At 36.1% G+C, this 27370-nt stretch overlaps 1 protein-coding gene across 14 annotated transcripts in view; it reads left to right on the forward strand.

The window, feature by feature from the left end:
* The window catches only part of RPS6KA3 (ribosomal protein S6 kinase A3), a 123039-nt gene that overhangs the window by 37833 nt on the left and 57836 nt on the right, over positions 1 to 27370 (forward strand). For 11 of the 14 annotated variants that reach the window (XM_036304392.1, XM_036304391.1, XM_036304396.1 and 8 more), the window contains 2 exons: positions 16263 to 16379; positions 20049 to 20130. In XM_036304392.1, coding sequence (XP_036160285.1) covers positions 16263 to 16379; positions 20049 to 20130 — 199 coding nt within the window. Of the gene's footprint in view, positions 1 to 3955; positions 4049 to 7797; positions 8003 to 16262; positions 16380 to 19560; positions 19626 to 20048; positions 20131 to 27370 lie in introns of all 14 variants that reach the window. The other 3 variants (XM_036304401.1, XM_036304402.1, XM_036304403.1) reach the window with 2 other exon arrangements.

Consider the following 27370-nt stretch of genomic DNA (forward strand, 5'->3'; position numbering starts at 1 on the left):
GGCTCAGCCGTCATGGAGCCATGAAGATGGTTGATAATTGGGTTTGACAAATGTATGGTGTAGAACAGTGTTCAGAAACTTGGCTGTGGACCCTCTACTGGCCTGTCTTCCTTCAGGGTCTTATCAAAAGATTTAGTACCTCCTGGTTTCTGATCTAAGTCAGCCACTGGCCATACGTATACACACTCTTTTCCCAGATAAAAGTATGTGGTTATACTACCACCAACGTCACAGCCATTCCCACTTCCAAACTGTGTGAATTTGGGTAGCAGGCTTCTTAACTTCTCTCTAAGCCTCAGTTTCTTCATCTGTAGTATGGATAATAGTACTTACCTCATTGTAGCAAGAATTAACTGAAATAATTTCATGTAAAGCATGGTGCTTAGAACATAATAGTATCTTAAATGATATTGTTAGAATTATACTTGAAAGATAATATATTAATAAATGAGAATTCAAATAAAGGAATTCAGTGAAAGTAGCTAGAGAAAGAACTACAAAGTAAACCTATAAAAAGCAAGAGGAAGGAATTCAATATAAATTCCAAAATCAGTGAATTAGAAAACAGGAAAAACACACACACAAATGCACAGCTTTAGGAAAGCAAAACAAGATATAATTACAGATAGGAAGGAGATTAAAGCATCATAACAACTAAAATATTTACAGGTTCGCCCTAACCGGTTTGGTTCAGTGGATAGAGCGTCGGCCTGCGGACTGAAGGGTCCCAGGTTCGATTCCGGTCAAGGGCATGTACCTTGGTTGTGGGCACATCCCCAGTGGGAGGTGTGCAGAAGGCAGCTGATCGATGTTTCTCTCTCATCGATGTTTCTAACTCTCTATCCCTCTCCCTTCCTCTCTGTAAAAAAATCAATAAAATATATTTTAAAAAATATTTACAGGTGAAATAATATGTTTGGGATTTGCTTCAAAATAATTAAGTATGGGAGTGGGGGGAAGTATGAAGCAGGATTGGACATAAGTTTTTCATTGTTAAAAGCTAAGTGCTGGGTACAAAAGAGTTTGTTTTACCATTCTATTTTTAGATATGCTTGAAATTTTCCTTAACTTTAATTTAAAATAGAATACTAAGTATGACTCTATACTAATATGAAAGTCTTGCTGAGATATGTGGTCTTATAGGAAAATCTAAATGATATCATTTATTTTTTTTAATATATTTTTTATTGATTAAGATATTACATATGTGTCCTTGTCCCCACGTTACCCTCTACTCCCCACCCCCCCCACCCCCGCTCATGCCCTCACCCCCCCCGTTGTCCATGTCCATTGATTAGGCCTATATGCTTGCATATAAGTCCTTTGGTTGATCTTTCCCCCTTACCCCCACCCTCCCCTACCTTCCCTCCAAGTCCCGACAGTCCAATCAATGCCTCTCCGTCTCTGGATCAGTCCTTGTTCATCAGCTTATGTTGTTCATTATATTCCACAAATGAGTGAGATCATGTGGTATTTATCCGCTCTCCAGTTCCATCCATGCTGTGGCAAATGGTAAGAGTTCCTTTTTCTTCTTCCTCTTCTTAAAGAATACCTTTCAGCATTTCATATAATGCTGGTTTGGTGGTGATGAACTCCTTTAGCTTTTTCTTATCCGTGAAGCTCTTTATCTGACCTTCTATTCTGAATGATAGCTTTGCTGGATAAAGTAATCTTGGTTGCAGGTTCTTGCTTTTCATCACTTTGAATATTTCTTGCCAGTCTCTTCTGGCCTGCATGGTTTCTGTTGAGAAATCAGCTGACAGTCGTATGGGTACTCCCTTGTAGGTAACTGACTGTCTTTCTCTTGCTGCTTTTTAGGGAGGGATAGAAGAACTTTGTATACCAACAATAGCATGAGAGAAATTTAAGTTATTAAAGAAGGAGCCCTCTCTTCACAACTACAGAGCCAGGTCTCAATGTTTTGGTAGGAGAAATCTTTCAAACCTTCAAGAAATAGATTATTCCTGTTGTTTTTAAATTCTCAAAGCATAGAGAAAATTTTCATTGCCTTGTAGTTTGTTTTATAAAGTTAGCAAAGGTCTAAAAATGAAAGTTGACACAGAAAAGAAAACTGTTAATTTATGAATATAGTTATAAAAGTCATAAATCAAATACAGACCTATATTAAAACAATGGATTTTCCCAGAAATACAAATGTATTAGGACATCTATAGATCTGTTATTAAATCAGTAGATCAAAGGAGAAACACTGACCATATTAATAGATAATAAAATGACATTTTGTAAAAATTGCATATTCATTCCTCTTTTAGTAAAAAGGAAATAATCTGACTTTAACATGATAAAACATGTCTAAAATCAAATATTGACATTATATTTGAATGATCTAGCCAGTATATTCCCAACTCAGGATCAAGGTAGTATTTATTAGTGTTTGCTTTATGCTCCATAGACTATGAGAAATTTGGGCTTTGTGCTGTGATGCAAAGCCACTGCAGAATTCGAGGTATGAGTATGACCTGGTCTGATTTCTGTTTTAAGATGATTCTGGCTGCTGTGAAAAGAGGGGATTGCACAGGGAAAATTGGAAAGTAGGAAAACCAGTTAGATGGCACTAGATGATGAGGATTTTTACTGAGAGTAGCAGAGGAACTAGAAATAGATTTGAGGTTAATTTCAGAGATAAAATAAGTAAAATTTCTTGACAGATCAAATATGAAGGGAAGAAAATTAGATAAAGGAAAGAGTCAAAAAGAACTTCAGGTTTTTGAGATTGGTAATATTGCCATTGCCTAAAATTGGGAAGATTAGCTTCTCATTACACTTGAAATAAAATCCTAATCTAACCTTTTTGATAATCTATAAAGCCTTAATATGGTCCCATCCTACCTCTCCATCTCCTTCTCTTTCTGTGGTGTTCACATTCTAGTCACTAAGGTTTTTCCTTTGTTTTGAATTCATTAAGTTGATTCCTATCTCAGGTCTTTTGCATCTGCAGCTTTTTCTGTTTGAGGGCTCTAGACCAAACTTTGTCAGAAAACTTTGTCTAGAAACTAGACAGTAAATATTTTACTGGCTTTGTAGGCCATATGGTCTCTGTAGCAACTATTTAAGTCAGCGGTAGGGCAAAAACAGCAGGAGCTCATGTGTAAACAGAGATGGGCATGACCAGGTTTGGTCTCTTCCTGGCTATGCTTGGCTGTCAGTTTGCCCCTACCTGAGGTCTTGGTGTGATTCCCTCATTTTTTAGGTTCTTACTGGAGGACGATTTGGCAAATAAGCTAGGATAAAAAAAATCTTAATGCTGCAAACTCTGCTTGTTAGAAATGCAACTTCACTTTTAGAAATTATTTCTAAATGTTTGTCAATGTGCACAAAGGATGGGGGCATCCCAGTGGTATAGAAGATCAAATACCCAACCACAAGGGATTTGTATAGTAGAATCCTATGCAGTCATGAATAATACATTGAAGTTTATTTAATAATAGAAAACAGGGGTCAGCAAAATAAACCTAAAACCTGTCACCTGTTTTTGTAAATGAAGTTTTATTGGAACACAGCCTCACCCATTCCTTTTACCACTGCAGTGGCAGAGTTGACAGAGACCATATGGCCTGCAAAGCTGAAAACATTTACTGTCTCTGGCCCTTTACAGAAAAAAAGTGATAATATATGTAGTATGGTCTAAATGTGTGCATGTGTGTATACAGAAAAAGACTGAGAAAAATGCACCAAAATAGTGATTTTTATTTTCTTGGTTTTTTTTTCCCTTTTGTGTATATTTATTTTTTTAAGTTTTTATAATGGACATGCATAATTTTTGTAATAAAAGTTACTCTTTAAATAATAAGGTAGATGAAACCAGTAAGATTTACAAAGGAAGAAAAAAACTACCTGAAAAATTTATTATAATAAGTTAAATGTAAAAAAAGTTGAGTTAGAGGCAGGAAAAGAATGAATAATAATATCTAGTTTCATGCACACAATCCCACAGGTTATGTCCATTTCAGACTTCAGTATATGATACTTATTCAGGCAGCCATTATTTGAGTTCCTACTACGTGCTATTTGCTATGGGAATACAAAGGTAAGTATGATGCCTGTTGTGAAGATTAATCTGGTAGGGGCAATAGGATGTGCTCAAATAGTAATAAATGCCTTAAGCAATGTAACAAAGGGCTTTAAGAGCTTTCATTCTTGTTAGGTGATAGTTAACACCCAAATAAAGCAGTTGCTCAGTCATGAGTTGTAGCAGGATTGTAAGGGATTCCAATCACATGAGCTAATCTTTTAAGTTTGTTTATGGTGCCTTTTGTTCTTTGGGTTTTTTTTTTTAACCTTTATTGTTGAGAGTATTATCAATGTCCCCCTTTTTTCCCCCATTCCCCCCTCCACCTGGTTCCTGCCCTACCCCAGGCCTTCACCACCATATTGTCTATGTCCATGGTTAATGGCTATATGCATATAAGTTATTTGATTACTCTCTTCCCAGCCTCCCTCCCCATTTCCCTCTGAGATTCCTCAGTCTGTTTCATGTTCTATGCCTCTAGTTCTAGTTTATTCATCAGTTTATTTTGTTCATTAGATTCATTGTTCATTTATTTTGATTTTTAGATTCAATTGTTGAAAGATATGCATTTATTGCCATTTTATTGTTCATGTTTTTGATCTTTTATTTCTTCTTCTTCTTAAAGAGTACCCTACAACATTTCATATAATACTGGTTTGGTGGTGATGAACTCCTTTAGCTTTTCCTTGTCTGGGAAGCTCTTTATCTGACCTTCAATTCTAAATGATAGCTTTGCTGGGTAGAGTAATCTTGGTTGTAGGTCTTTGCTTTTCGTATGGTGCCTTTTGATGTAGAGAAGTTTTTGTTTTTAGTTTTATAATCAAATCTATATCAATATTTTCCTTTATGGCTTCTGTATTTTCCAAATAGGTAGCCAAATGTCCTAACTTTACCTTCAGATATAGTGTCATATTTATTCTTTTTTGTAACTGTTTATCTTTTATTTTTCCCCATATATCACCTATATTTTTTAGAGTTGTTTTAAGTTCACAGTAAAATTGGCCCTCTTTCAGTGGTTAAAAACAATGAAAAATAGAAGTCTCTATTCTCCTTATAATGTCTATAAATGTCTACTCACACCCAATATTCTTGGTGAATATACAGCATTTAATTTATTTTTTCCATCTCATTTATCCCCTCTATGCCCTCTTCCACCTCCACCCTTGCTCCCCCTCCCAAGTCACTGCACTATTGTCCGTGTCCATGAGTTCTATCTTTTTTTTTTCTTTTTTGCTCAATCCCTCCACCCCCAACCCCCCATCCCCGAGCTATCTGCCTGATCTGTATCTATGAGTCTTTCTCTAATATGCCACATTTTTGTATTTTGGTTATCTCTGTAGATTGCCCTTTCATTATGCAATAACAGAAACTTCGTTTTTTTCAGTAACAAGTTGTAGCTCTATTAATTTATGTCAGTGGATAAGTACCATCATTTACTGTCCTGTTTGTTACTTTTGTTTTCCTATGATTTGGTGAGTGACTTGACAAAATATGTTTAACTTCACATGATCATTTAACCAAAGATTTACTATTTTTTAAAATAAGGCAATGAGCCCTGGCCCATATGGCTCAATTGGTTGGAGCATCATCCTCTACATCAAAAGGTCATGGGTTTGATCCCGGTTAGGACACATCCCTAGGTCTTGGGTTTGCTCCCAGTTGGGACACATATGAGAGACAACCAATGTCTCTCTCTCTCCGTCTCCCTCGTCCTCCATCTAAAATCAATAAACATTAAAAAAAAAATAAGGCAGTAGGTGAAATCTATTTTTTCTAAAGTATTATATAGCAGCACTACGCTATTTTAATTAAGGGAGACTTATGTCAGATTTTAGTATCTGAAATATTGCTTCATTTTCATAGTGCTAATATTAAAAAGCACAATGCACAGCAAAATGTAACTTGTTAACCTGAGCATCAGTAGTCATTAAAGTCAATTTAGATTAATCCTTTAAATTCCAAAAAGGTTATTTCGTTGCTTCTGTTCTTAAGTATTACTTGAATAAAGTTGATGACTGATCCATACAGAGGCACTTCTATTTTGTTTTGAACATCCTAATCTGTTGTACAATAACCATGATGTTTGCTTCTTCTTGACATTTCTAGCCTTACTGCCCTTTTGCAGCATTGTAAGGAGCCTTAAGTAATTCCTTTTGGAAAATGGGAAGGTTCTTGTTCTGATGGAAAACTTTCTAAATGCTAAGAAATTTAGGTATGCATTTTTAATCAAGAGAGTGTACAGTTTCTCAGGCAGAATTCAAAGTTTTATTTTGGATATTTATTTGGGTCCCAGTTGATTCTAATATATTTAGTTACATAGGATTTTATTTTTACTTGAGCAAAATTTTTTATTCTTCATCTTACATTAGGTCATTTATAGAACATTTAGAAAATTTGATATAGCAGGAACATTTATAGAACATTGCCATAAAAATTTGATACAGCAGGAAGGGAGCCCCTGCCCTTTCATGTGGTACCTGTAGCACTAAGCTCCCATTGTAGATATAGCTCCATCATGAAATTTACGTGTCTTGCCTCGACAATAGTTTCTTCATCCACAGAGCCAGCTCATTGTTCTTGGGTTTTTTAGAAGCCCTTCAGGTTTTGAAAATTTAGTGATTTTATTAAATTTGTATCGGCAGTGTAGATTAATGTTTGAGTGTTTTGTTGGTTACGCATAGACTAAATGTTTGATAAGTAGCACTTTTTCTCACAGCTCTGTCTCATGCTTCTGTCCTTTGGTTTTGTTTAAATGCTGCTATCTTTATACTGTTCTGAATATTGGCATACTTTAAAAAAATATTTTCCAAAGCAAAAATACTTTATATGAATTTCTAAAAGCTATTAGAGCAGCCGTGGGCAAACTATGGCCCGCGGGCCGGATCCGGCCCATTTGAAATGAATAAAACTAAAAAAAAAAAAAAAAAGACCATACCCTTTTATGTAATGATGTTTACTTTGAATTTATATTAGTTCACACAAACACTCCATCCATGCTTTTGTTCCGGCCCTCCGGTCCAGTTTAAGAACCCATTGTGGCCCTCGAGTCAAAAAGTTTGCCCACCCCTGTATTAGAGGATGCAGTAAAACATTGTCTGGGAGCTTCACCCCTCCTTTTCCACTTTGGCTTCTTCAGTAAGTGTTCTGTTTGCTCAGTAATAACCTAGGGAGTTGGAGTTTTTAATTTCGTTTTTATCAACTAGGAATGTGAGTTTTAGCTATGGACCTTGAAATCTTTAACCTGGTTGATAATTGATGTTCATAACCAATGTAAATTTAAATGTAATTTACTTGCACTTAAGACAGAAAGAATTTGTCCTTACATCACAATCAAAAAGTTTCTTTTGCATTTGGTCATTTTCTTCCCATAGTTATGAAACTCTTCCTCAATGACAGGGAACACCCAAGACCTGTCTATATATAACCTTAAAATAGTCTTGAGACTATCCTTTGGATTGTGTGTATGAACATTACAGAGGGTTAAATTTCACATATACATCAAAGACATTACTTTAATAGTGCTGGCTAGTTTCAGTTGCTTTTAGAGTCATATACTTAGAAATACTGGCATTTCTCAGGATTCAGAAATAAAATAATGTTCATTTCACTGGCTGTGAAAATTCACTGGATTGCTGGGAACCAGGAGTAAATAACTTTTCAACAGGATTTTGCTATCAGCAAATCTGTTTTGGTTTCCTGTTCTGGCCTCTCTACCTATCAGCTACATTAGTGCCCTTGCCATTTGTTTCTCCTTTCTTTTACCACAGGAAAATTGTCAGGCCTCTTTTTCTGGCATTTCAGGACCCGCCTGACAGGAAATTTTCTAATTGCCGGAACAGCTAGTAGGAGAAAACTTTGCAGGGGCTTGGCCTTCCCTTTCTAACTTAAGTTTACGGTCAGAAATTCTTGTATCACCATCATGGTTTCATAGCCATGTTTAAATTTTTGTCTTTTCGTGTTCGCTCTATACAGGTAAGCTTTATTCAACTTCACTAAAGACTAAAATGTTTTAATTGCTGCTAAATATAATTATACTAATTAAACAATTACTTTATATGTTCTTTTAAGAAGCTTTTCAAAATTCGAAACCAGTTTTTATAGAACTTTTAAAGGGTTATTTTTCTGTTTATTAAAAGTAAACCATTTGTGAGTTTTATACATTTCCAAGTCTGTATGTTTTGTAAACTTATTTTTACATTGGTCTTTTAGAGTTGGAATAACTTTTATCTTCTAATGTTTGTAGTTTGGTATAGTAAAACAGATGACTATAACTCAATATTAAATCAGGCATGAACAAAATTACTAATATTTAAGAGATTACTATAAGCAAATTTGGGGGGGTAGGAGAATATATTAAACAGTCGAACTTAAAATCAGATTTTTGTTGACATTCGTTCCTTTTAAAATTTGAGGGTTTTTATCCACTATGTTGAAGTAACTTTAAGCAAGTCATTTTATCTAACTTAGAATAGACAGTTTTCAAAGCATTACTTTGTTAAAATGTGCTTAGTGAATGGTAATTTGCACTATATTTAATCTAAAATCCTGCCAGATATTTTGCTGTAAGAATTGTGCTATCCTGCTGCTCTGTAAAGAATTAATTACATTTGTTGATTGGGATTCTCGATTGGGAGAAAACTGTGCTTTTTGTGGCAGTGATTAAGAATGTTACTCTGGAAAACCAGCAATGCTGTTTTCTCAAACATGGAAACAAGAAGCTGGCTTGGAAGAATCTTTTAAGACTTTGGTTAAATGAAAAATGCTGAGTGTATTTATCATCCATTACAAGTCAAGTAAATAGGATTTGGTCAAATTATAATCTAGAATAAATTAAGATGTAGTTTATCACCGTGGCTTGGATAACCAGCTTAATTATGTGTTACAGCCAAATAATTTTTATGTATCTTGATCATCTAGAAAATTAGCGTATCTTTTTAAAATGAAACACTACATTATAATACTATAGGTATCTGTATAGAGAGTGATATTTTAATTTTGAATTACTTTTAAGAGGTAAATAAAGTGTACATTTTTCATTTGTAAGGTCTTTATATTAAGCCAAAAAATGGTTACATATCCATCGTTAGAAAATATTTATTGGCTTTTACCAAGGACTGTTTAAATATTTTACTTCAAACTTCAACAATATTTTCTGACATTCAAAACAATTTAGAAAATACAAATGCCTTAAGAACACACTTCCTGACTCAAGGGAGTGGAGGAAAAAGGAAATTCTGTATACAAGGCAGGGCATAATGCCAAATGTTGAATCATTCTTTAAAATCAATTAATATCACCCAGTTTGTTTTCTTAATATTAGCATGTTCCACCATTAGATTTTCTATAACTCAAATAAACAGTATTGATTTGTTTTGTTTTTCAGTAATCTTCTTTACATTTTAAGAACAAAATCGTATTTTTTTCTCTCTCAGCATGAAAAAAATTTTAAGTTGTTTTTCCTTTAAAGGGTGGACCTTAAAGATCATTTAAGAGGGAACTTACAGACCTTTTGTTGGTCCTAGGAAACAAACAAGGTGGCTTTCTGTGTGACTAGAACACCAAAAGATTTGCCTATCCATGAATTTTCTTCTACTTTTCTGTGATGTCTAAAATGACATTCTTCACAGAATTTCTAAAATTATGTGTTTTTAATTGAATTGACTCTCTGCGAGGGGCCATGTCTCAACAGGTATCTATCCAGGAATAAATCTTTGAAACCCTAGGTAAATTTCTAGAGGGCAGATACTCTTCTGTATTTTAGTATCTCTAACAGCTAGCATAGTATCTGGCCCATAATCTGAATTGCCTTCTAACAAAAAGGAATGGGCTTAAGATAATATGTCAGAGAACAGAAACAGTTTCATTGGGACCAGGCAATCAAAAAGAAGCAAAAGTATGAGAGCCACTTAAGCCTTAATCCCCTCTCGGACCTGTTCTTCTCTCCCTCTTTTTCATGTGCTCTCTGTTCCAGAGACACTTATCTCCATGTGTACTCCCACACTGGCCCTTGCACTGTCTTGTCCCTTTGCCTGAAATGTTCTTTCCCCAGGTGGTTGACTCCCTCACCTCCTTCAAGTCTTTGCTCCAACAGTACCTGTTCAAATAAAGCCTGCCCTGGTGCCTTTATTTAAAATTGCAACCCCTCCTTGCCACCCTTGCACTTCTGGTCCCTGTTACCCAACATAATATATTTTTTCTATCGTATGTATCATGTTCTAACATGAATAATGATAATTTATGATGATAATATTTCCCCCACAAATGTCAGAGATTTTAGTCTTTTTCATTTATTGTATAGCTCAGGCACCTAGCAGAATGTCTGGCATGTATTAGGTACTCAATAAATAAATGTTTAAATGGGTGGATTCTAATACATAGCTTGAGGGTATTGAACGCAGTCTCGGGGTGGCAAATGTTGAAAGTGATGGGAGTACAGACAAGTGATACATGTTTATGATATAAACCAGCTGCCAGCCTCCCAATATTGCCTATAGCTAGACTTTTACTTATCAAATAAACAAACTTTTAAAATATAAAAGTATGTAATTTATTATAATTTTTTAAATACGTAAAATAAGATTTTTATGGTAATGAATGGGCAGGTATACATGTGTCATTTATTTGAATTTTTTAAATTTATTGGGGTGACATTGGTCAACATGTATCACCTAAAATATAGTTGTGCTGGAGAATGTAAAAATACGTGAGCCTCACAGTAATGGAGTAATGGATATAACTTAATATCTTTGCTCAGTTTCTCTTTTTAAAATATATTTTATTGATTTTTTTTACAGAGAAGAAGGGAGAGGGATAGAGAGTTAGAAACACCTATGAGAGAGAAACATCAATCAGCTGCTTCCTGCACACCCCCTCCTGGGGATGTGCCCACAACCAGGGTACATGCCCTTGACCAGAATCGAACCTGGGACCCTTCAGTCCGCAGGCCGACGCTCTATCCACTGAGCCAAACCAGTTAGGGCTATCTTTGCTCAATTTCATTGACAAAATTCTTTTTCCATAAAATTATAGTGGTTTCATTGAGTACTTAAAGGCAAAAACACAATTTTACAAACTCTCAGACTGTAGTTCTGTATTTTCATGTGACAGGTTTATGTCAGTAACAGGTAATTTAGTAAGATAAGTTTGTCATATGCAAATGTCAGTCTGCCCTTGGGTTATCCTTCAGAAATTGGATATTTCTTTCTGCATCCATGTCCTTGGATTTACAGGTATGAGCTAGTAGTGGAACATCACATTGTTGCTTTTCTGCCTGTTGTACAAGATTGCCCAAGCATTAGTAATATGTCCTAGTTGAACCTCAGATTCATTTCTAAAATACTTATGGTTTTAAAAAAAGTAAATATAAAATAAAATACTTCGGGTTCCATAACTTGGAAAATTGGTGACATTAAGCACAATCTGGTCATCATGGATATTTTACCTAATATGCTGCTATGACTTCACATATGCATAAAAGTAGATAGAATATAGTTTGCTGATATGCTTAGTAAAAATTGAACTTGGAAGGAACAGAAAAATGTATTGAGGATAAAACAGTGACACGTTTTTTGGAACCTGAGCCATAGGCATTGTCTTTTTTCTCCACTCCCAAGAACATTTTTTGTACTCTCTGAGCCCCAATTTAGAAAAGGATTTTTAAAATTCCAGTTTGTATCCTCACAGAGATTTGAAATGATTGTATTCACTTTGGGTCAGGGGATATGGTAGGAAGTGGAGGAAGGTGCTGTTTTTTAAAAAAGAAACATTAAGAAAAGGAGTACTTTATTTATTTAAAGATAAAATTTGCCAGAATACAAAGTTCAGTATAAGGGTAAGAAAATAAAGTCAGAAAAATAGAGACAGATAATAGGAGAAAAAAGATAAGTGACATAAAGGATTCAATTCCAAACATACAATTTCCAGTTAAAAAAGGAGCTGTGAAGAGAGAAACCCTGGATGTTAGGAAATTATCAAGGAAATGTTTGAGTTCCCCAGAGTTAAGGAATTCAGGTCTTTTGATTATAAAGGTTCACCAAGCATCTAGCATTCTGAAGGAAAAAAGACCCGTATTTACCGGTATCTCACTAGTGTGGCATTTCAGAAGTATAAGGACAGAGAAAAATCTTAAAGTTTCTGGAAAGAACAACCAGGTCACCTACCAAAATGTTTATATCAGGCTAGCATCACCCATCTTAGCAGCATCCCTAGTTGCTAGAAGGCAATGGACCAATGGCGTTGACATTCTGAGGCAAGGTTGTTTTTATTCTAGAATTTGATACCAAGCCAAACTATACAGACGTGAAAACAAAATAAAGACATTTTCAGATGTTCAAGGTTCAGAAAACTTTCTTCCACATCACCTTTCTTAGGAAGTTACAAGGGAGTAATCCAAGAAAGAGAAAGACATGGAAACTAAAAATAGTGGATTCAACCAGGAAAGAGATATCCCAAGATAATAGCTGTGCAGCACGAGCTAGAAAACAACCCATCCCACTGGGGCGGGAGGGGGCGGGGAAGAGAGGGCTCTCAGATGAATGAAAAGTATGGTTAAGGGCTAAGAAAAGATTAAGAATAATGATCAAATTAATGTCTCCCTCCCCACAAGAATGATTTGGGGCTGTTAGAAACAGGAAAAATAGAAAACTACAAGAAATCTAGGGAAATCAAAGTTGAAGTGTATCATGAATTTAAATATTTGAAGAAGTGTTGTTATTTTTAAGTCCCCTTGGATTATTATTCTGGAAATCACTGTTATAGGTCCATGTGTAAAAGGAAATTTAATATACTTCCTAGCCTGTGTTTGACCAATATATTGTCATGAAAGTATGGATGCTGTTGTATAACCTTTCAGTTTTTAGAATCAGGCTGTAGAGAAAGCATGAAGGATTTGGTTGTGGTTACAGGAGAGAATGTTAATTGTCTTAATACTAATAAAACTGTAAAAATACAGCTAGCATCATGCGGCGGGGGGGGGGGGGGGATTCCAGAGAATTATGGGCACTATTAGCTTCCTTTTACAAAGTAAAGAATTAGGATTCTATAAAAAGAAACTGATAGAAAAGACAAGAGGTTTATGTAAAAGTAATATAATTATCAAACAGCAGGGAGGAAGATAATGGAAGGAAGGGGCATAATATAAGTTAGTCCATCTTTCTTATTTTTAAATTAGTAGGCATTTTCTTAAGTTAACAAATTAAGAACTAATGTAAGTGCTGAAAGAACTAATTTTTTTAAAAAGCTACGTTTGGAGATAAGGAGAGACTTTCTTTTTATCATAAGCTATCTGTCACTGGTTTGTCACGTGCATGTATGTATTACTTTTGATTAAGAAAAATAGGGAACAGAAAATAACCCAGGTTGGCAGGCTACATGTAAGGGAATGTTGGGAATAATACCGGAAGAGAAGGTTGAGGCCATATTGTAGAGGGCCTCAAATGCCAAAGTGAAGCAATGCATTTAATTAGAGAAAATTTGGAGGAGTTTTTGAGCCGCCTGGTCATATGTCTACTTTTAGAAAATGAATTTGTCAGGAGGATGAATTTTATTGGCAGTGGCAGGAAGGGGCATGTTGAATAACCAAGCTAATTTCAGTTTTCTACAGGGAAGATGATAAAGGATTAGACCTGGATGATATTGGAAATAGAAAAAAAAAAAAAAGAAAAGTATTCCCATTACCATGCTTGATACATTGTATGTGTTCTAGTATATGTTTATTGAATGAAGGAATCAAAGGGAGACTGTTTTTAGTAACTTTTTGACAGAAGAAAGGAAGGGTAGACATAAGATGAAATCTTTCTTGAATAGTAACTGCTATTTATTTTGAGATCCATAGCCTGATCATAGCTCACACTATGAGAGTAAGGCTTAATCCTGTATGCCTACAGCAAAATACAAAACTTTTCTATTTTAGTGATCCTTTCCTGCCCGTGTTGCATCTTTATTTGTGACAGACAATTGTAGGTATTGGCTGTGAAATATAAGATGATAAAATATTACAGCCTAATAAGTCACACCCCACTTACCCAATAAAGAACAGTGGTAAAACATAGAGAATGTTACATAGTATAGTTCTTCACAGCCTCATGACTTAAGGACATTGGATTCCTGTTAGACTCTTGAACAGATAGTTTTTTTTTTCCCCATAGGAAGCTAACTGGCACATGCTAGAATCTAATCCATGAACTTGGTTTCTAGACTAATCTACTAATCTTCAAAGTGTGAAGTAACAGTACTTTGGGGTACAGAAAATAAAGAAGAAAACTTCTTTATAGTTTCATTTCCATGTATAATGTATATAATTTAATAATACAGAAAGTACATGTATATAATTTATAAGCTAACAAGTATACAAATATTGGGTATATGCTAAATTGTTATTATAATAAGGATGTGCTACCAAAAGTTCAGAGACTGCTTCTCTAATCAGTTTAGCTAACTGACCCAAGAGATACATACCAGTTACAAAGACGAGGGAAGTAAGTTAGTTTATTACTGTCACTGATCTTGGATGGGGAACCACCAAGAGCCTCTGACAGTCTCAGCGTGGTTGTAATGCTAAGAGCTTTGTTTTAGAAGTCATTAGAGGTCAGAAGATCTGGAATTGAGCCCTAAGTCTGTCAGTTACTGGCTTGTGATCTTTACTTAATCTTTTTAAACTTCAGACTGTACAGTATTCAAATCATTTTTGCCTTTTAAAAGTCTGTCAGTTTTCTAGTGGTGAATTGAGGGAGTCAGTAGAGAATTCTGAAATGTTTTTGCTTGCTCTGGGGAGTACTCCACTGTGTTGTCACTTCTCTCTAACACTGATATGTAGTCAAAGATTTGTCGTGAAGCATAAATGTTAGATAAAAGGTGAAAAAGCGCCCTAGCCGGTTTAGCTCAGTGGATAGAGTGTCAACCTGCGGACTAAAGGGTCTCGTGTTTGATTCTGGTCAAGTACACATGCCCAGATTGTGGGCTCGATCCCCAGTAGGTGGTGTGCAGGGGGCAGCCAATCCATGGTTTTCTCTCATCATTGAGGTTTCTATCTCTTTCTCTCCCCCTCTCCCTTCCTCTCTGAAATCTACATACATACATACATACATACATACATGGTGAAAAAGCATCTAACCTGGGCTTGATACATGGTAGGTACTTTTAATAAACATTTGCTGGATTTTAATCTAAATCTTAATCAATTGCACATATACATTGGGGGAGGTTGTTTGTTTTTTAAAGTTTTTTTAAACTTGATTTCCTCTTTCCTAATGTAGCTATGAGCAGCTATCATTCTCAGGCCCTTATACATTGGTCTCATTTAGGGGATTGTTTTATTATTGTTGCCAAAGTTTTGAGAGAGTCTAAAATGATTAAGCTGCCTAAGTAATAGGACAGTCCACAAAATACAGCTTCTGACTTACAGGGTAAAATGGTGGGCCTGGATTCTTTTTTTGTCCTCTTACAGAAGCGTTCTCTCTCTCTCTCTCTCTCTCTCTCTCTCTCTCTCTCTCTCTCTCTCTCTCTCTCTCTCCTTTTATAATTCTCACCCAAGGACATTTTTCCATTGATTTTCAGAGACAATGGAAGGGAGAGGGAAAGACAGAGGGAAACATCAGTGTGAGAGAGACATATCGATTGGTTGCCTCCTGCATGTGCCCCATTCCTGGTACCAAGGTACATGCAACCGAGGTACATGCCCTTGACCAGAATCAAACCAGTGACCGTCAGTCCTCTGACCGATGCTCTATCCACTGAGCCAAACCAGCTAGGGAGAGCTTATTTTCCTTTTACTGCTCGTTTCAAAAGCTACCACATTAGGATACCCTGCTATATCTTTTTAAGAAATCTTTGTAATTCCCTATATGTATTGCCAATATTCTGTGAATGTCTCAGAAAATGTTGATTGATCTCAAACATTTATATGGAATATGATAATAATAAAAATAATTGTTTATGTTTGTGTAACACATTTAAATTCTAATAATTCATATGCACTACAAAAAATATTATTGTAGGCAAATAGAAGAAAAGAAAAAAATGTGGTAGGCTGGTATTTGTCCCTGACATTTAACTTGAAAGTAATATTTGCTTGGCATACTAGTATGTTTTCTGTTTACTTGGTGGATCAGTAAAGGTGGTTTGTGTATGTTAATGTGAGGATTTCTAATATGACTTGCTAAAGTTATATTGCTTGATTTATGCCTGGAAGAAGTAGCTCTGACTCTGTTTTTTCCCTTTATTTTTGCATCAACAGGAAGAAGGCAGTATCAAAGAAATTGCAATCACACATCATGTAAAGGAAGGACATGAAAAGGCAGATCCTTCCCAATTTGAACTTTTAAAAGTATTAGGGCAGGGATCATTTGGAAAGGTAAGTCGAGAGTATGTGTTTTTTAAAAAGTTGCTTTTTGGATTCATGTATATTTCATATGGATGGGGAACAGAAATATTTTATGAAATACTACTGATCTCCCTACAAGCAGTATTTTCTCTGTGTTTTCATATTTCTGACTATCAATAAGTATGGGAAAGTTAACAAAGTCATTCAAAAATACATTGGAAAGTTTCATAAATTGGCAGTATTTACTTCATATTTACTTTATCTTCAAGTCCATATGGCCCTTAATCACTTCTTGAGTGATTAAAAATCCCAAAATGTTCCCTGGATACATTGGCCTCTTTGAATCCTTATATAGAATTGAAAGGTAATCTTGCAGTGCATCTCTGTCTTTCCTTCACAGTCTCCCTAATACCAGCAGGAAGTGAATGGGTATTCCCAAGAAACTAGTGTAGGGGTTACCACTTACCAGTTTGGAATTGGGGGGAATTATAGTTTATCTTCAAAATGAATGCAAGCATTGCATTCTACTAATGATCTCCGTGTTTGTTTTTAATATTGAAACTATTTCCCAGTCTGCCAGGTGTGTGGCTCAGTAGTTGAGCTTTGACCCATGAACCAGGAGGTCATGGTTTGATTCCCAGTCAGGGCACATGCCCGAGTTGCAGGCTCAAACCCCAGTGTGGGGTGTGCCGGAGGCAGCCAAACAATCTCTCATCACTGATGTTTCCATTTGTCTCTCCCTCTCCTTTCCTCTCTCTGAAATCAATAAAAAAAATATTTCCCAAAACCACCAACGAAAAATTGTTCCAGCAGATGTAACATCTTTATCAGTTTTCTTTCAGTATTCCTTGTCCCACTGCCACACACCTCACAAATACTTCCTGCACTCCAATTTGAGGACTTCAGTATTATAATTACTACTACTTGATCTCTCTAGTCCCTTTCACAGCAACAGGAAAATTCTGAGATTGCATTCAACTTTCACATTGCAGGGCTTCCTTCCCTCCTCTCTGTGAAGGAAACATTTGAAGATATACTTTGCAAGCTTCAAAACAACACCAGTTTAAGCTCTCTTATATATTTTTATGGGACTAGTTAGCAATTCTTGGCTAATATAGATAATTTGTTATAGCCGTTAACATCTTTCAAATCCAAAGTGATGCTTTTAATCCAAATATAGATTAGCCAGCAGAACATAATAGTTGTGAGTTTAGGCTACTTACTTGCTGTGTGTGCTAAACCTCTAGGAGCCCCCTTTTTTCCTTCTAGTTAGTCATTTAGTATTGAAGTTCTTCAAAGTTCTCATTCTCAGCTGCCTTCTCACTCTACTCATTACTAATTTCTCTATGCTCCCTATCTTAATTATAACCAATATATAGTCGATGTAACAGATTTGTATCTCCAATCCTTCTAGTCCTCCCTTCCCTTCCCACACCCCCCCACTACCAATCTGATCCCTCAGAAAGTCCTGTGGATTTAGTAAAGATTCCTCCAATCATGCCTGTCCTCTCCTCCACTGCCACTCCTTCAGTCTATGCACCACTATTTCTCCCTGGACTCTTGAAAGTGCTCCTAACTTGGGCTATCTTTCCCTATTTTACCCTCTCAACATCATATTCCTTATCTTCACAGCACTCACCACAATTAATAGCTTTTCATTTTAATTATTTGTTTATTGGCTATCTCCCCCAATAGACTATATATTCTATGAGTTCAGTGGCCATGCTTTGTACCATGTCTCAGCATTGAAATGGAAACACAGTAGCTAGCATATAATTCTAGAAAGGAATTAATGAGTAAATAATAGTCCTGACCTCATAGGGTTGTAGTAAGATATAAGGCCAAATATATAACATCTGCAATGAAATTGCATTATGCAATGTATACAGATAAGCCCAAATAGAGGGATTTATTTCTATACATTAAGATTTTCAGGAAACATATTATTTAGTAAGGTTCCCGGGGTTAGCATGCTTCTCCCTTTATTTATTTAAATACCTTACTATAAATAGCAAACATAAAAAGTCTCCTTCCTTACTCACCCTAAAAAGCCACTCCAAGCCAAGGAAGCAGGGATGACCTGTCAGCCTAGAATAGCTTCATGGAGGAGTTCGAAAGGTCAGAAATGCTCTGGTGGGGGAAGATCTGATGGCATCTGGGACTGCTGTTCCTGCTATGTTTGACAGGCCAAAGGGACTGGATTAAGAGGGCACTGAGCAGGAGCACAAAACTGGATGGCTGGCTTGGTTCTTGTCTCAATGCCTTCACTGTAATACTAGTCAAATTATTTAACCACTCTAATCCCTAGCTTGGGCAGCTGTAAAACAGGAATTACTTAGTAGGTCTACCTCCCCAAAATTATCGTGATGATGTATTAAAAATTCTTGTGAAGAAGGTTCTTTATAAACTAAGAAGTGCTGTAAAGTGTTAAGAATGTGCTTTTAGCTGGGCCGGTATGGCTAAGTGACTGAACGTCAACCTATGAACCAGGAGGTCATCGTTAGATTCCCAGTCAAGGCACATGCCAGGGTTGTGGGCTTGACCCCCAGTGATTCTCTCTCATCATTGATGTTTCTATCTCCCTTTCCCTTCCTCTCTGAAATCACTGAAAAAATTTTTTTTAAAAAAAGAATGTGCTTTCAGAGAAGGGTGAAAAAAGTTTGGAATCACCAGGAGAATGTCCTTGTAAAATGGCACAAAGAAGCTTGGTTAGGGAATCTTAAGACTGAATAAATATCAGATAAATCCTAATAACCTCCACCTAATTAGAATTTATTTCTGTTCAAAAATATTAATTTCTGATAACCCTTAATATTTGAACATCATTCCATCCATAGGAACCACTCTGATTAAGAATGCTTTTCTTTCCCTACGTTGGCTCACTGTTAAATGGCTGGAAGGAGCTAAAGGGTGGTGCATGGTAAAGGGGTAAAGGGGAGTGGCTTGGGGAGAGGAACACACTCTGTATCAGGGTTCCTGTGCAAATTCTAGTACTCTTCAATTAAATTGAAGTCATTGCCCATTACCTTTAGCACAGTTTCTCAGAGTGAGGAACTCTGCTTTGCCCTAGAACCAGTTGAATCTTTGTATGTGTCTGTCTCTGTGTGTGTGTGTGTCTGTGTGTGTGTGTATGCACGCTAATGCAGATAATTGAGAGCTGACCCTAAATTAATTCTTGATTGTAATTGTTTCTTCTTCCTATCTGTGGCAGCATAATAACACTGCTAGAAAAGAATGGATAGGAGGAAAAGAATTCATATTCAGATCCATTTCCAGGTCTGTTTAAAGGTTTGATGAAAAAAAATCATGAAACTAATAGTCAAAATGAGAAGAGCTTTATTGATAGATTTGCATTATACATGTTATAGCATATCCATGAACTATGTAGAGTGGGTGTGATTGGTTTTATATAAATCCCATACTATATGTAGAAAGGAGCTAAAAATATTTGGAAAATGAAGATGCTCAATAACATACCTAGGAATTGTGGTTCTTCATATTTAGATATATGTGATTCATTTTTTAAAGGTAAGTGCTTGCTAAGTTACATTTATATGTTAACATGCTCTTTGGGATTTAACAAACAACAAAAGAAATATCAGAATCTTTCTAATAATAAATGATATAGCAGAATTCTTATTTTAAAATAGTATAGTTTGTGAAACTTTGTAAAATTTATTTTATCTTATTTAAATACAGGTTTTCTTAGTCAAAAAAATCTCAGGCTCTGATGCTAGACAGCTTTATGCCATGAAAGTATTGAAGAAGGCCACTTTGAAAGGTAAGTACTGCTACTATTTGTAATGTTCATGTAATATAAACAAACTAAAAGGTCTCAATAGCCCTCATGTGACTCCTAGGCCAATTACATTCTGAATCTGTTTCTGTTACCATATTTGAATTTAAACTTTCTTTCGGTGAATTTTTTCTACTGGGTTAGGAATCCTCTGACTAGTGAGAATGGGAGTTGCCATGTTATAGAAGAAGTATTATAAATTCTCTTGGGCTTTAGACAAGTAGAAGTTTATAAGATTAAAACTGGATTTGATTCATCTTAAATTAATACAATTATTTTAATGTTTTGAAAACTTACTATTTTACTGGATGCAAAATAGATTTTATTCTAAGGACACCTGGTCTCCAAGTAAGTTTTTATTCCAAGTCTCTTAATTTTGAAAAAATGTAATGTAGAATTTGGCTCTTATAGTTAAGCAGTCATTTAGAAGAAGTTGTACATAGATATTTAAATGCTTAAGTCTTCCTTTTATTTAGTAGTAGTAGTTATTTTACCACAGAGTCTCTAGTTTTATGTATTGATTCCTAACATCATTTTTTCCTCTTCAATTTGTCTGTCATTTCTAAAACTTTTAAAATATTCTGGAGGAACATTAGTGATAACCATTTATTATTCTTCCCAATGAGTCACCTACCCTGGGCATTATCATCGTTCCAAGAAAATTCACCTTCCTCTATAAGCATCATCCTTTGCGTTCTTTCTCTTGCTCCCTTCTTGAATGTATTTTGTTTCTTACCTAGTCTCTACCCCCTGCCTTACTACTTAACTTGGTTCATTCTAGGACCAGAGAGTTAAATTATATCCTCAGTGGCCTATTTGATATCACTACTTTTATAACTTTGTACTCATAAATCCCATGTTATAAAACTGCATAGACGGAACTTATGTAAGTATTCATTCACAAAATCAATAAAAGTATTTTGTGTTCATATATATAACAGGATTTGTATTGTATATATGAAAAAGAAACTATGAAACTCAGAGAAACCTAAAAGATACCAGGAAAAGAAATAAATGCCAATTCCTTTTAGAGAAAGCTAATTGTTGTTAAGAGTCTTGATATTCCTCTAGCCATCTAGTTAGCTCCATATCCTTAATATTCCAGTTGCATTTTTCCTTGAAATACTCAAAATTTCATTTGAAAAGCATACATCTCAAACAGTAGTCTAAAAAAGATGACAAAGGAACAATCTTATCAAATTGAGAGCTTTTTTAAAGCAGTTATAATTCATTGTGTTATTGGAAGAGAATAATACAGACATATAAATTGGTAGAACAAAATAGGACAAAAGGCCTTAGCCGGTTTGCTCAGTGGATAGAATTCTGACCCATGGACTGAAGGGTCACGGGTTTGATTCCATCAAGGGCCACATACCTTGGTTGCAGGCTTGATCTCCGGCCCTGGTCAGGGCTCATGGGGGAGGCAACCAATCAATGTGTCTCTCTCAAATTGATGTTTCTCTCTCTGTGTCTCTCCCCCTCCCTTCCACTCTCTAAAAAATCAATGGAAAAGATATCCTCAGGTGAGGATCAACAACAACAAGAAATAGTACAAAAGTATTTATATTAAATTTTAATGTGTTTTTTACAAAAATGTTGAATATGCCCTTGCTGTATGACAAAGCCAGGTATATAGAATTATGGGAAATTAAATATTTATTTCATAAATTTTGTCTGAAATACTCCTGAGCAACCTGGAAAAATTAAGAGTCTTCTCTTAAATCCTATCCTATATAATAAAAGGCTAACATGCAAATTGACCGATCGGCAGAACAGGCGGTGGCTATGACACACACTGACTACCAGGTGGCAGACACTCAATGCAGGAGCTGCCCCCTGGTGGTCATTGTGCTCCCACAGGGGGAGCACTGCTCAGCCAGAAACCGGGCTCATGGCTGGTGAGCGCAGCGTCCTCCGCAGCAGAGCTAAGGACCCTTCAGGGATGTCCAACTGCCAGGGAGTGGGCCTAAGCTGGCAGTTGGACATCCCCCAAGGGGTTCCGGACTGCGAAAGGGTGCAGGCCGGGCTGAAGGACCCATCTCCCAGTGCATGAATGTCGTGCACCAGGCCTCTAGTATGTATATAGATTCTTATAAAATAGCAGTGCTTTACCTATCCTCCCTATCCCAATTCTCGACTCCCAGAAACAATGACTTTCACCTCTTTAGCTGCTTCTCCTGCCATTTACCTCCATATTCAGTACTCTTATATTGCAAATTTTTTTACTGTTTTCATTTGGAGACATAACCTATTGGTATCCTAATATGGAAGATTAGGATTTAGTTTTCCTATACTTCTATCCTCACACAATTTCCCTCTTCATGTTTTGTTTTCATTATTGCAGCTTTATGAAAATTGTTCTGAGCCAAATGATATACTGGAGTCACATTTCCTTCCCATCTTTGCTGTGTTAGATCTCCTTTTCTAAATTCTGTATCTACCTGTTTCTCGGTTTTCTTTCTTAGTTTTGGTGGAACACATCTTCTAGTAGCTACCTCAGAAAGGGTGAATGGATGGTAAATTTTTTTGTGAACTTGCATTTCTGAAATGCCTTTATTCTACCTCCTCACTTAATCTATAATTTGGCTGGGTGTAAAGTTCTAGGTCAGAAATAATTTTCCCTCAGATATTTGAAGGCATTGTTTCCATTGTTTTCTAGTTTCCTGTGTTGGAATTATGAAGTTTATTGTCATTCTGATTTCTAGTCCTTTGTGTGTATGCTGCTTTTCCTCTTTGGAAGTCTTTAGAATCAATCTACTCTTTATCCCTGGTGTTCTGAAATTTGTTTAGTAGTACGTCTTATTGTGAATTTTTAAAATTCATGATACTAGATATGGGATGTCTTTTTAATTTTCTAGATTTTCCTTGTTCTCTAAGAATGTTTTGTAAAACATTTTATTATGGTAAGTGTCAAACATTTACAGAAAGAAACAGAAGAATATAAAGAACCCCATATACCCTTCTTTCTGCTTCAATATTTCTCAACTCATGATATTTAAAGCAAATCCCAAACATTGTATAATTTCTTCCATAAATATTTTAGTATGTATCTCTAAAAGACAAAGACTCTTGAAAGAAGTACTATAATTCTATCATATACCTAAAAATTAATGTACAGATAGTGTTCAAATTTCCAGTTGTCCTTGTTATTATAATTCATTTTCCTTTTTGCAATTGTTTGAATTGGGATCTATGTAAGATCTGTATTTCGCAATTGGTTTATATCTCTTTAAGTCTTTTAACCTATGAGCTCTGTCTCCATTTCTTTTTGTGTGTTTTTTTCATTGTACTGTACTTGACAATACTGCTTCTTTTGTCTCTACCTCTTTGAAAGCTTTTTGTTTCATGGGTGCCATATGGTCTTCAATCTCTTGGTGGATGTAAATTACAAGGTTGAATTTTGTTTTGTTTAAATTTTCTTCTGTCTTTACATTGTCTCTCTTTTACTTTATTCCTTTTTTTCTGTTTATTCAGATACTTTTTCATATTAAAGCCTTTTTCCTCAAATGCCTGGGGATCCTTTGCTATCTTTTCCTTGCTTAAGAGTGAAATAGCAAAAAGCTATTTGGAAAGGATTCTATGGCAAGAATTACTCATCGGCTTCCTTCCCTTAGGCTTAGATTTTAGCTTTCTCTGATCTGTTGTGTGAGTTACCACTTACACATCTTCTGCTACTGCTTCCTCTCCTGTTCTCTGTCCTTGTGAGTTTGTGCATAATTTTTCCATTATTGTAATCTCAATGGCGTTTTGGAATAAAACATCCATGTTTTACCAGAAGTCTTTTTCCATTCTAAAATTCCTATTAATACAATAAATGGGGTCAAATAAAAATCAATAGCGTTAGCTTGAGCTTGTGGGGATTTTTCATCCTAATAAAATAGTAATTGGGCCTAAAAGGTTTTGTAAGCCATTGTTTAAAGCATTTCATAATATATCACCCTAAAAACATAAATAGCACTTCTTCTTATTCACTCTCATGTTTAAGCCAAGAGGCATTTAAAAACTAATAACTAGTATATGAGAAAAATTATTTCAGAGGAATGTAGTTGCTTTGCCAGCAACAAGACAGGATTAACAAATTCTATATTAAGATTTAGAGTTTAACCAATATAAAACATCCTTTTTCTTCATTTTAAAAACAGCTTATTGACTTGAAACTAATACAAAATAATATCAATTGTAAACTGTAATTGAGAAACATAATTTAAAAAATAAAAATAAATTAACTTAAAATTAAAAACATTTTAAAAAGAAAATAGCTTTATTGAAGTTTAACTGACGTATAATCTATCTATATAAAAGCCTAAGCGACCATCACAACCGAACAGACGACCGAACAGGCTGCGTGGGGCCACCAGGCCAGCAGGGGGGTTAGTGAAGGACAACTAAACGATTGAGCAGCAGGCTGCATGGAGTGACCCAGCCGGCAGGGGGTTAGTGAGGGGCGACCAAATGACAGAGCAGCAGGCTGCATGAGGTGACCAGGCCGGCGGGGGGGGGGGGGCAATTGGGGGCAACCAGGCCAGCAGGGGGCCGGGGGGGGCAGTTGGTGGTGATCAGGCCAGCAAGTAGAGGCAGTTAGGGGTGATCAGGCCAGCAGGGGGGCAGTGAGGGGCGATCAGGCTGGCAGGCAGAGGTGCTTAGGGGTGATCAGGCTGGTTGGGGGGGGGGGCAGTTAGGGGTAATCAGGCAGGCAGGCAGATGAGCAGTTAGAAGCCAGTGGTCCAGGATTTTGAGAAGGATGTCATGGATTGGAGAGGGTGTAGGCTGGGCTGAGAGGACCCTCCCCCTACCCCATGCATGAATTTCATGCACTGGGCCTCTAATAAACACATAAAACATGCCTTGTTATAAACCAGTACATCTTAATCAAAATTCCTGATTATAGGATGATTTATATTTGTCACTAGGTCTTTACCTAAGTAAACGAAACAATATTACAATTATTACACAGTTCTACCTCAGACAAAATGAAAGAATTCTTTAGTGAGTGACTCTCACTGCACATTTTCAACTAGACAAAGTCTCATCAGTGTTACATATAAGGAAATTATCTCCCAAGATAATCGTAACAAAAAGAAATCATCTTGTTCTAGCCTCTCATTTTATAAAGAAGGTAGCAGGAAGTTTCTGAGCAGTGAAAGGATTTGGCCATGATAACCCATCTAGATATTAGCATGGCCATTAAACTATAGTTTTTGACCCCCAGGTAATTATTGTTTTCATTATGGTAGAATAGTAGAAGTGGAATATAAACTTATTGCTTACTGAACAGAAGAGTGATTTCTAAGTGATAAATTTTGTAAGATCTGTGTAATATTTTTAAGGATGTAGAAATTTGGAATCCAACATTAAGGTAATAGGAACATAATCCAAGGTTGTAGCAGTGGAAAGGGGGAAGATTTGGGCTAGACAGGGACACAATTATCAGCAGGCCTAGGTGATGAACCTCATTCACATAAATAATAGAAAGGACCTGTTGGATATAAGACACCAGAGTTGTAGTGGTAGGACAAGATAATGAAATCAGAGGTTGGTATTGAATTTGATACACTAGCTGGACAAGTCAGTGAAAAAGAGCTACATAGACATTGAGAGCAATCAATTTCTATTCCTGATTTGACCATTTTCAGTCACTGGCACCAAAATCCCCCAGTTGGAAGTGGAAAACTAGTAGACAGGGAAACAGGATTTTTTAAGCTTCTTTGTTTATTTTTCCCAGAGGTCTTATTTCTGTGTTTTAAATATCTGTGGTCACCTTAAATTGAAAGGAAAACCAACTCATCTTTCTCTCTGACCCCCTCCAAAAAGATTCTCTTTACCATTCTTTTTATTTAAACTTTGGCACAACCATTCCGTCACTCTGGCTTGAACAATAGAAGTTATCTATGATTTATCCTTATTATGCAACAGAAAAAAAATAAAATAAAACTTTAATGAATGATCATTTTCACCTCTTAAATCCATTGAGCTACCAACACAAGTATACTGCTTCTCAGATTGTATTGTAATCATTTATTTACTTGTCAGTCATTCCCACCAGATTATGAGCTTCTTGAACATTACTTATTTGTATTTGCTTCACAGTGCCTGGCATATAGAATTGCTCAGGAAAATGTTTGGTTTGTAAAAGAGAACTGCCTATAGGGTCACATGTAAATTCTTCCTGGCATTTCAAATTGTCCATAATCTGTATCCTCTCTACTTCACCTCCCCACTTTCCACACTGTTTTGGTTCCTTCCTGTTCATCATGCATGCCTTTGTGTTCCTGCTAGCGGTTGGTATTCCATACCTGGACTTTTCTTCTCTAGGCCCAGTTCTTCCCACCCACCTAAATTCCACTCTAAAAGTCCCTAACCCTACCTTTTCCCTCTAGCCTTCCTATATAAGTAACACTGATCTTTTCCTTTTCTGAATTCCTATGCTACATATCGCTAGTAATAAATCATTTTACCTCTTTATCATATCCATGGTGCTATCGCAACCATTTAATTGAAGATCTCTTATATACCAGAATCTGGAAAGTACAAACCTCATCTCAAATGGTCACACAGCTCCCCAGAGGTATAGAGGTATTATCCCCATTTTATCAATAAAAGGTAACTGAGGCCCAGAGAGTTTAAGTAACTAACTTGCTTAAGATTGCACAATCTGAATCCAGATTTTTCTAACTCCAAAAAGTCTTTGCCTTACCAGCTGCACCATAGTATTTCCTCTCCCCCTGTTTCTCCCCCCTCAAAATAGATCTTTTGGGATATATCCACCCTTCCCCATATCTGTCATGTGTTCTAGATGCTTAATGAATGTTTGTTGAATTGAGCTGATACGGTTGATAGGGGTATTGCAACCTATTCCCTTTTTTATATTTTAACTAGTGTCCCAGTGCATAGATTCGTGCACATTGAAAGGAAATTAATTAGAAGAAATATTTTAATATCGCTTTTCGCGTCTTACTAATGAAAATAGGATTCTACTGAGTCTCCTATCTACCTACTCCAGGACTCCTGTGACGATCAAATGAAATGAGTCACGGGAAAACGCTTTACAAACATTTGGTTAAACTGTAAAATGTTTGCACCTGGCTATAAAGCAAGTGGTGTTCCTGGGCTGAAGAAACTCTAAGGAGGCTAGTCCTAGAGAGAGGAAGCCCGGCATTGCTACATAACATCATTACCTGGCGCCCACAGCCACCATTTCCGGGCTGGGCTGGACTGGGCTGCATTT

This window comes from Myotis myotis, unplaced genomic scaffold (assembly GCF_014108235.1).
Source record: "Myotis myotis isolate mMyoMyo1 unplaced genomic scaffold, mMyoMyo1.p scaffold_m19_p_4, whole genome shotgun sequence".
NCBI lineage: Eukaryota > Metazoa > Chordata > Mammalia > Chiroptera > Vespertilionidae > Myotis > Myotis myotis.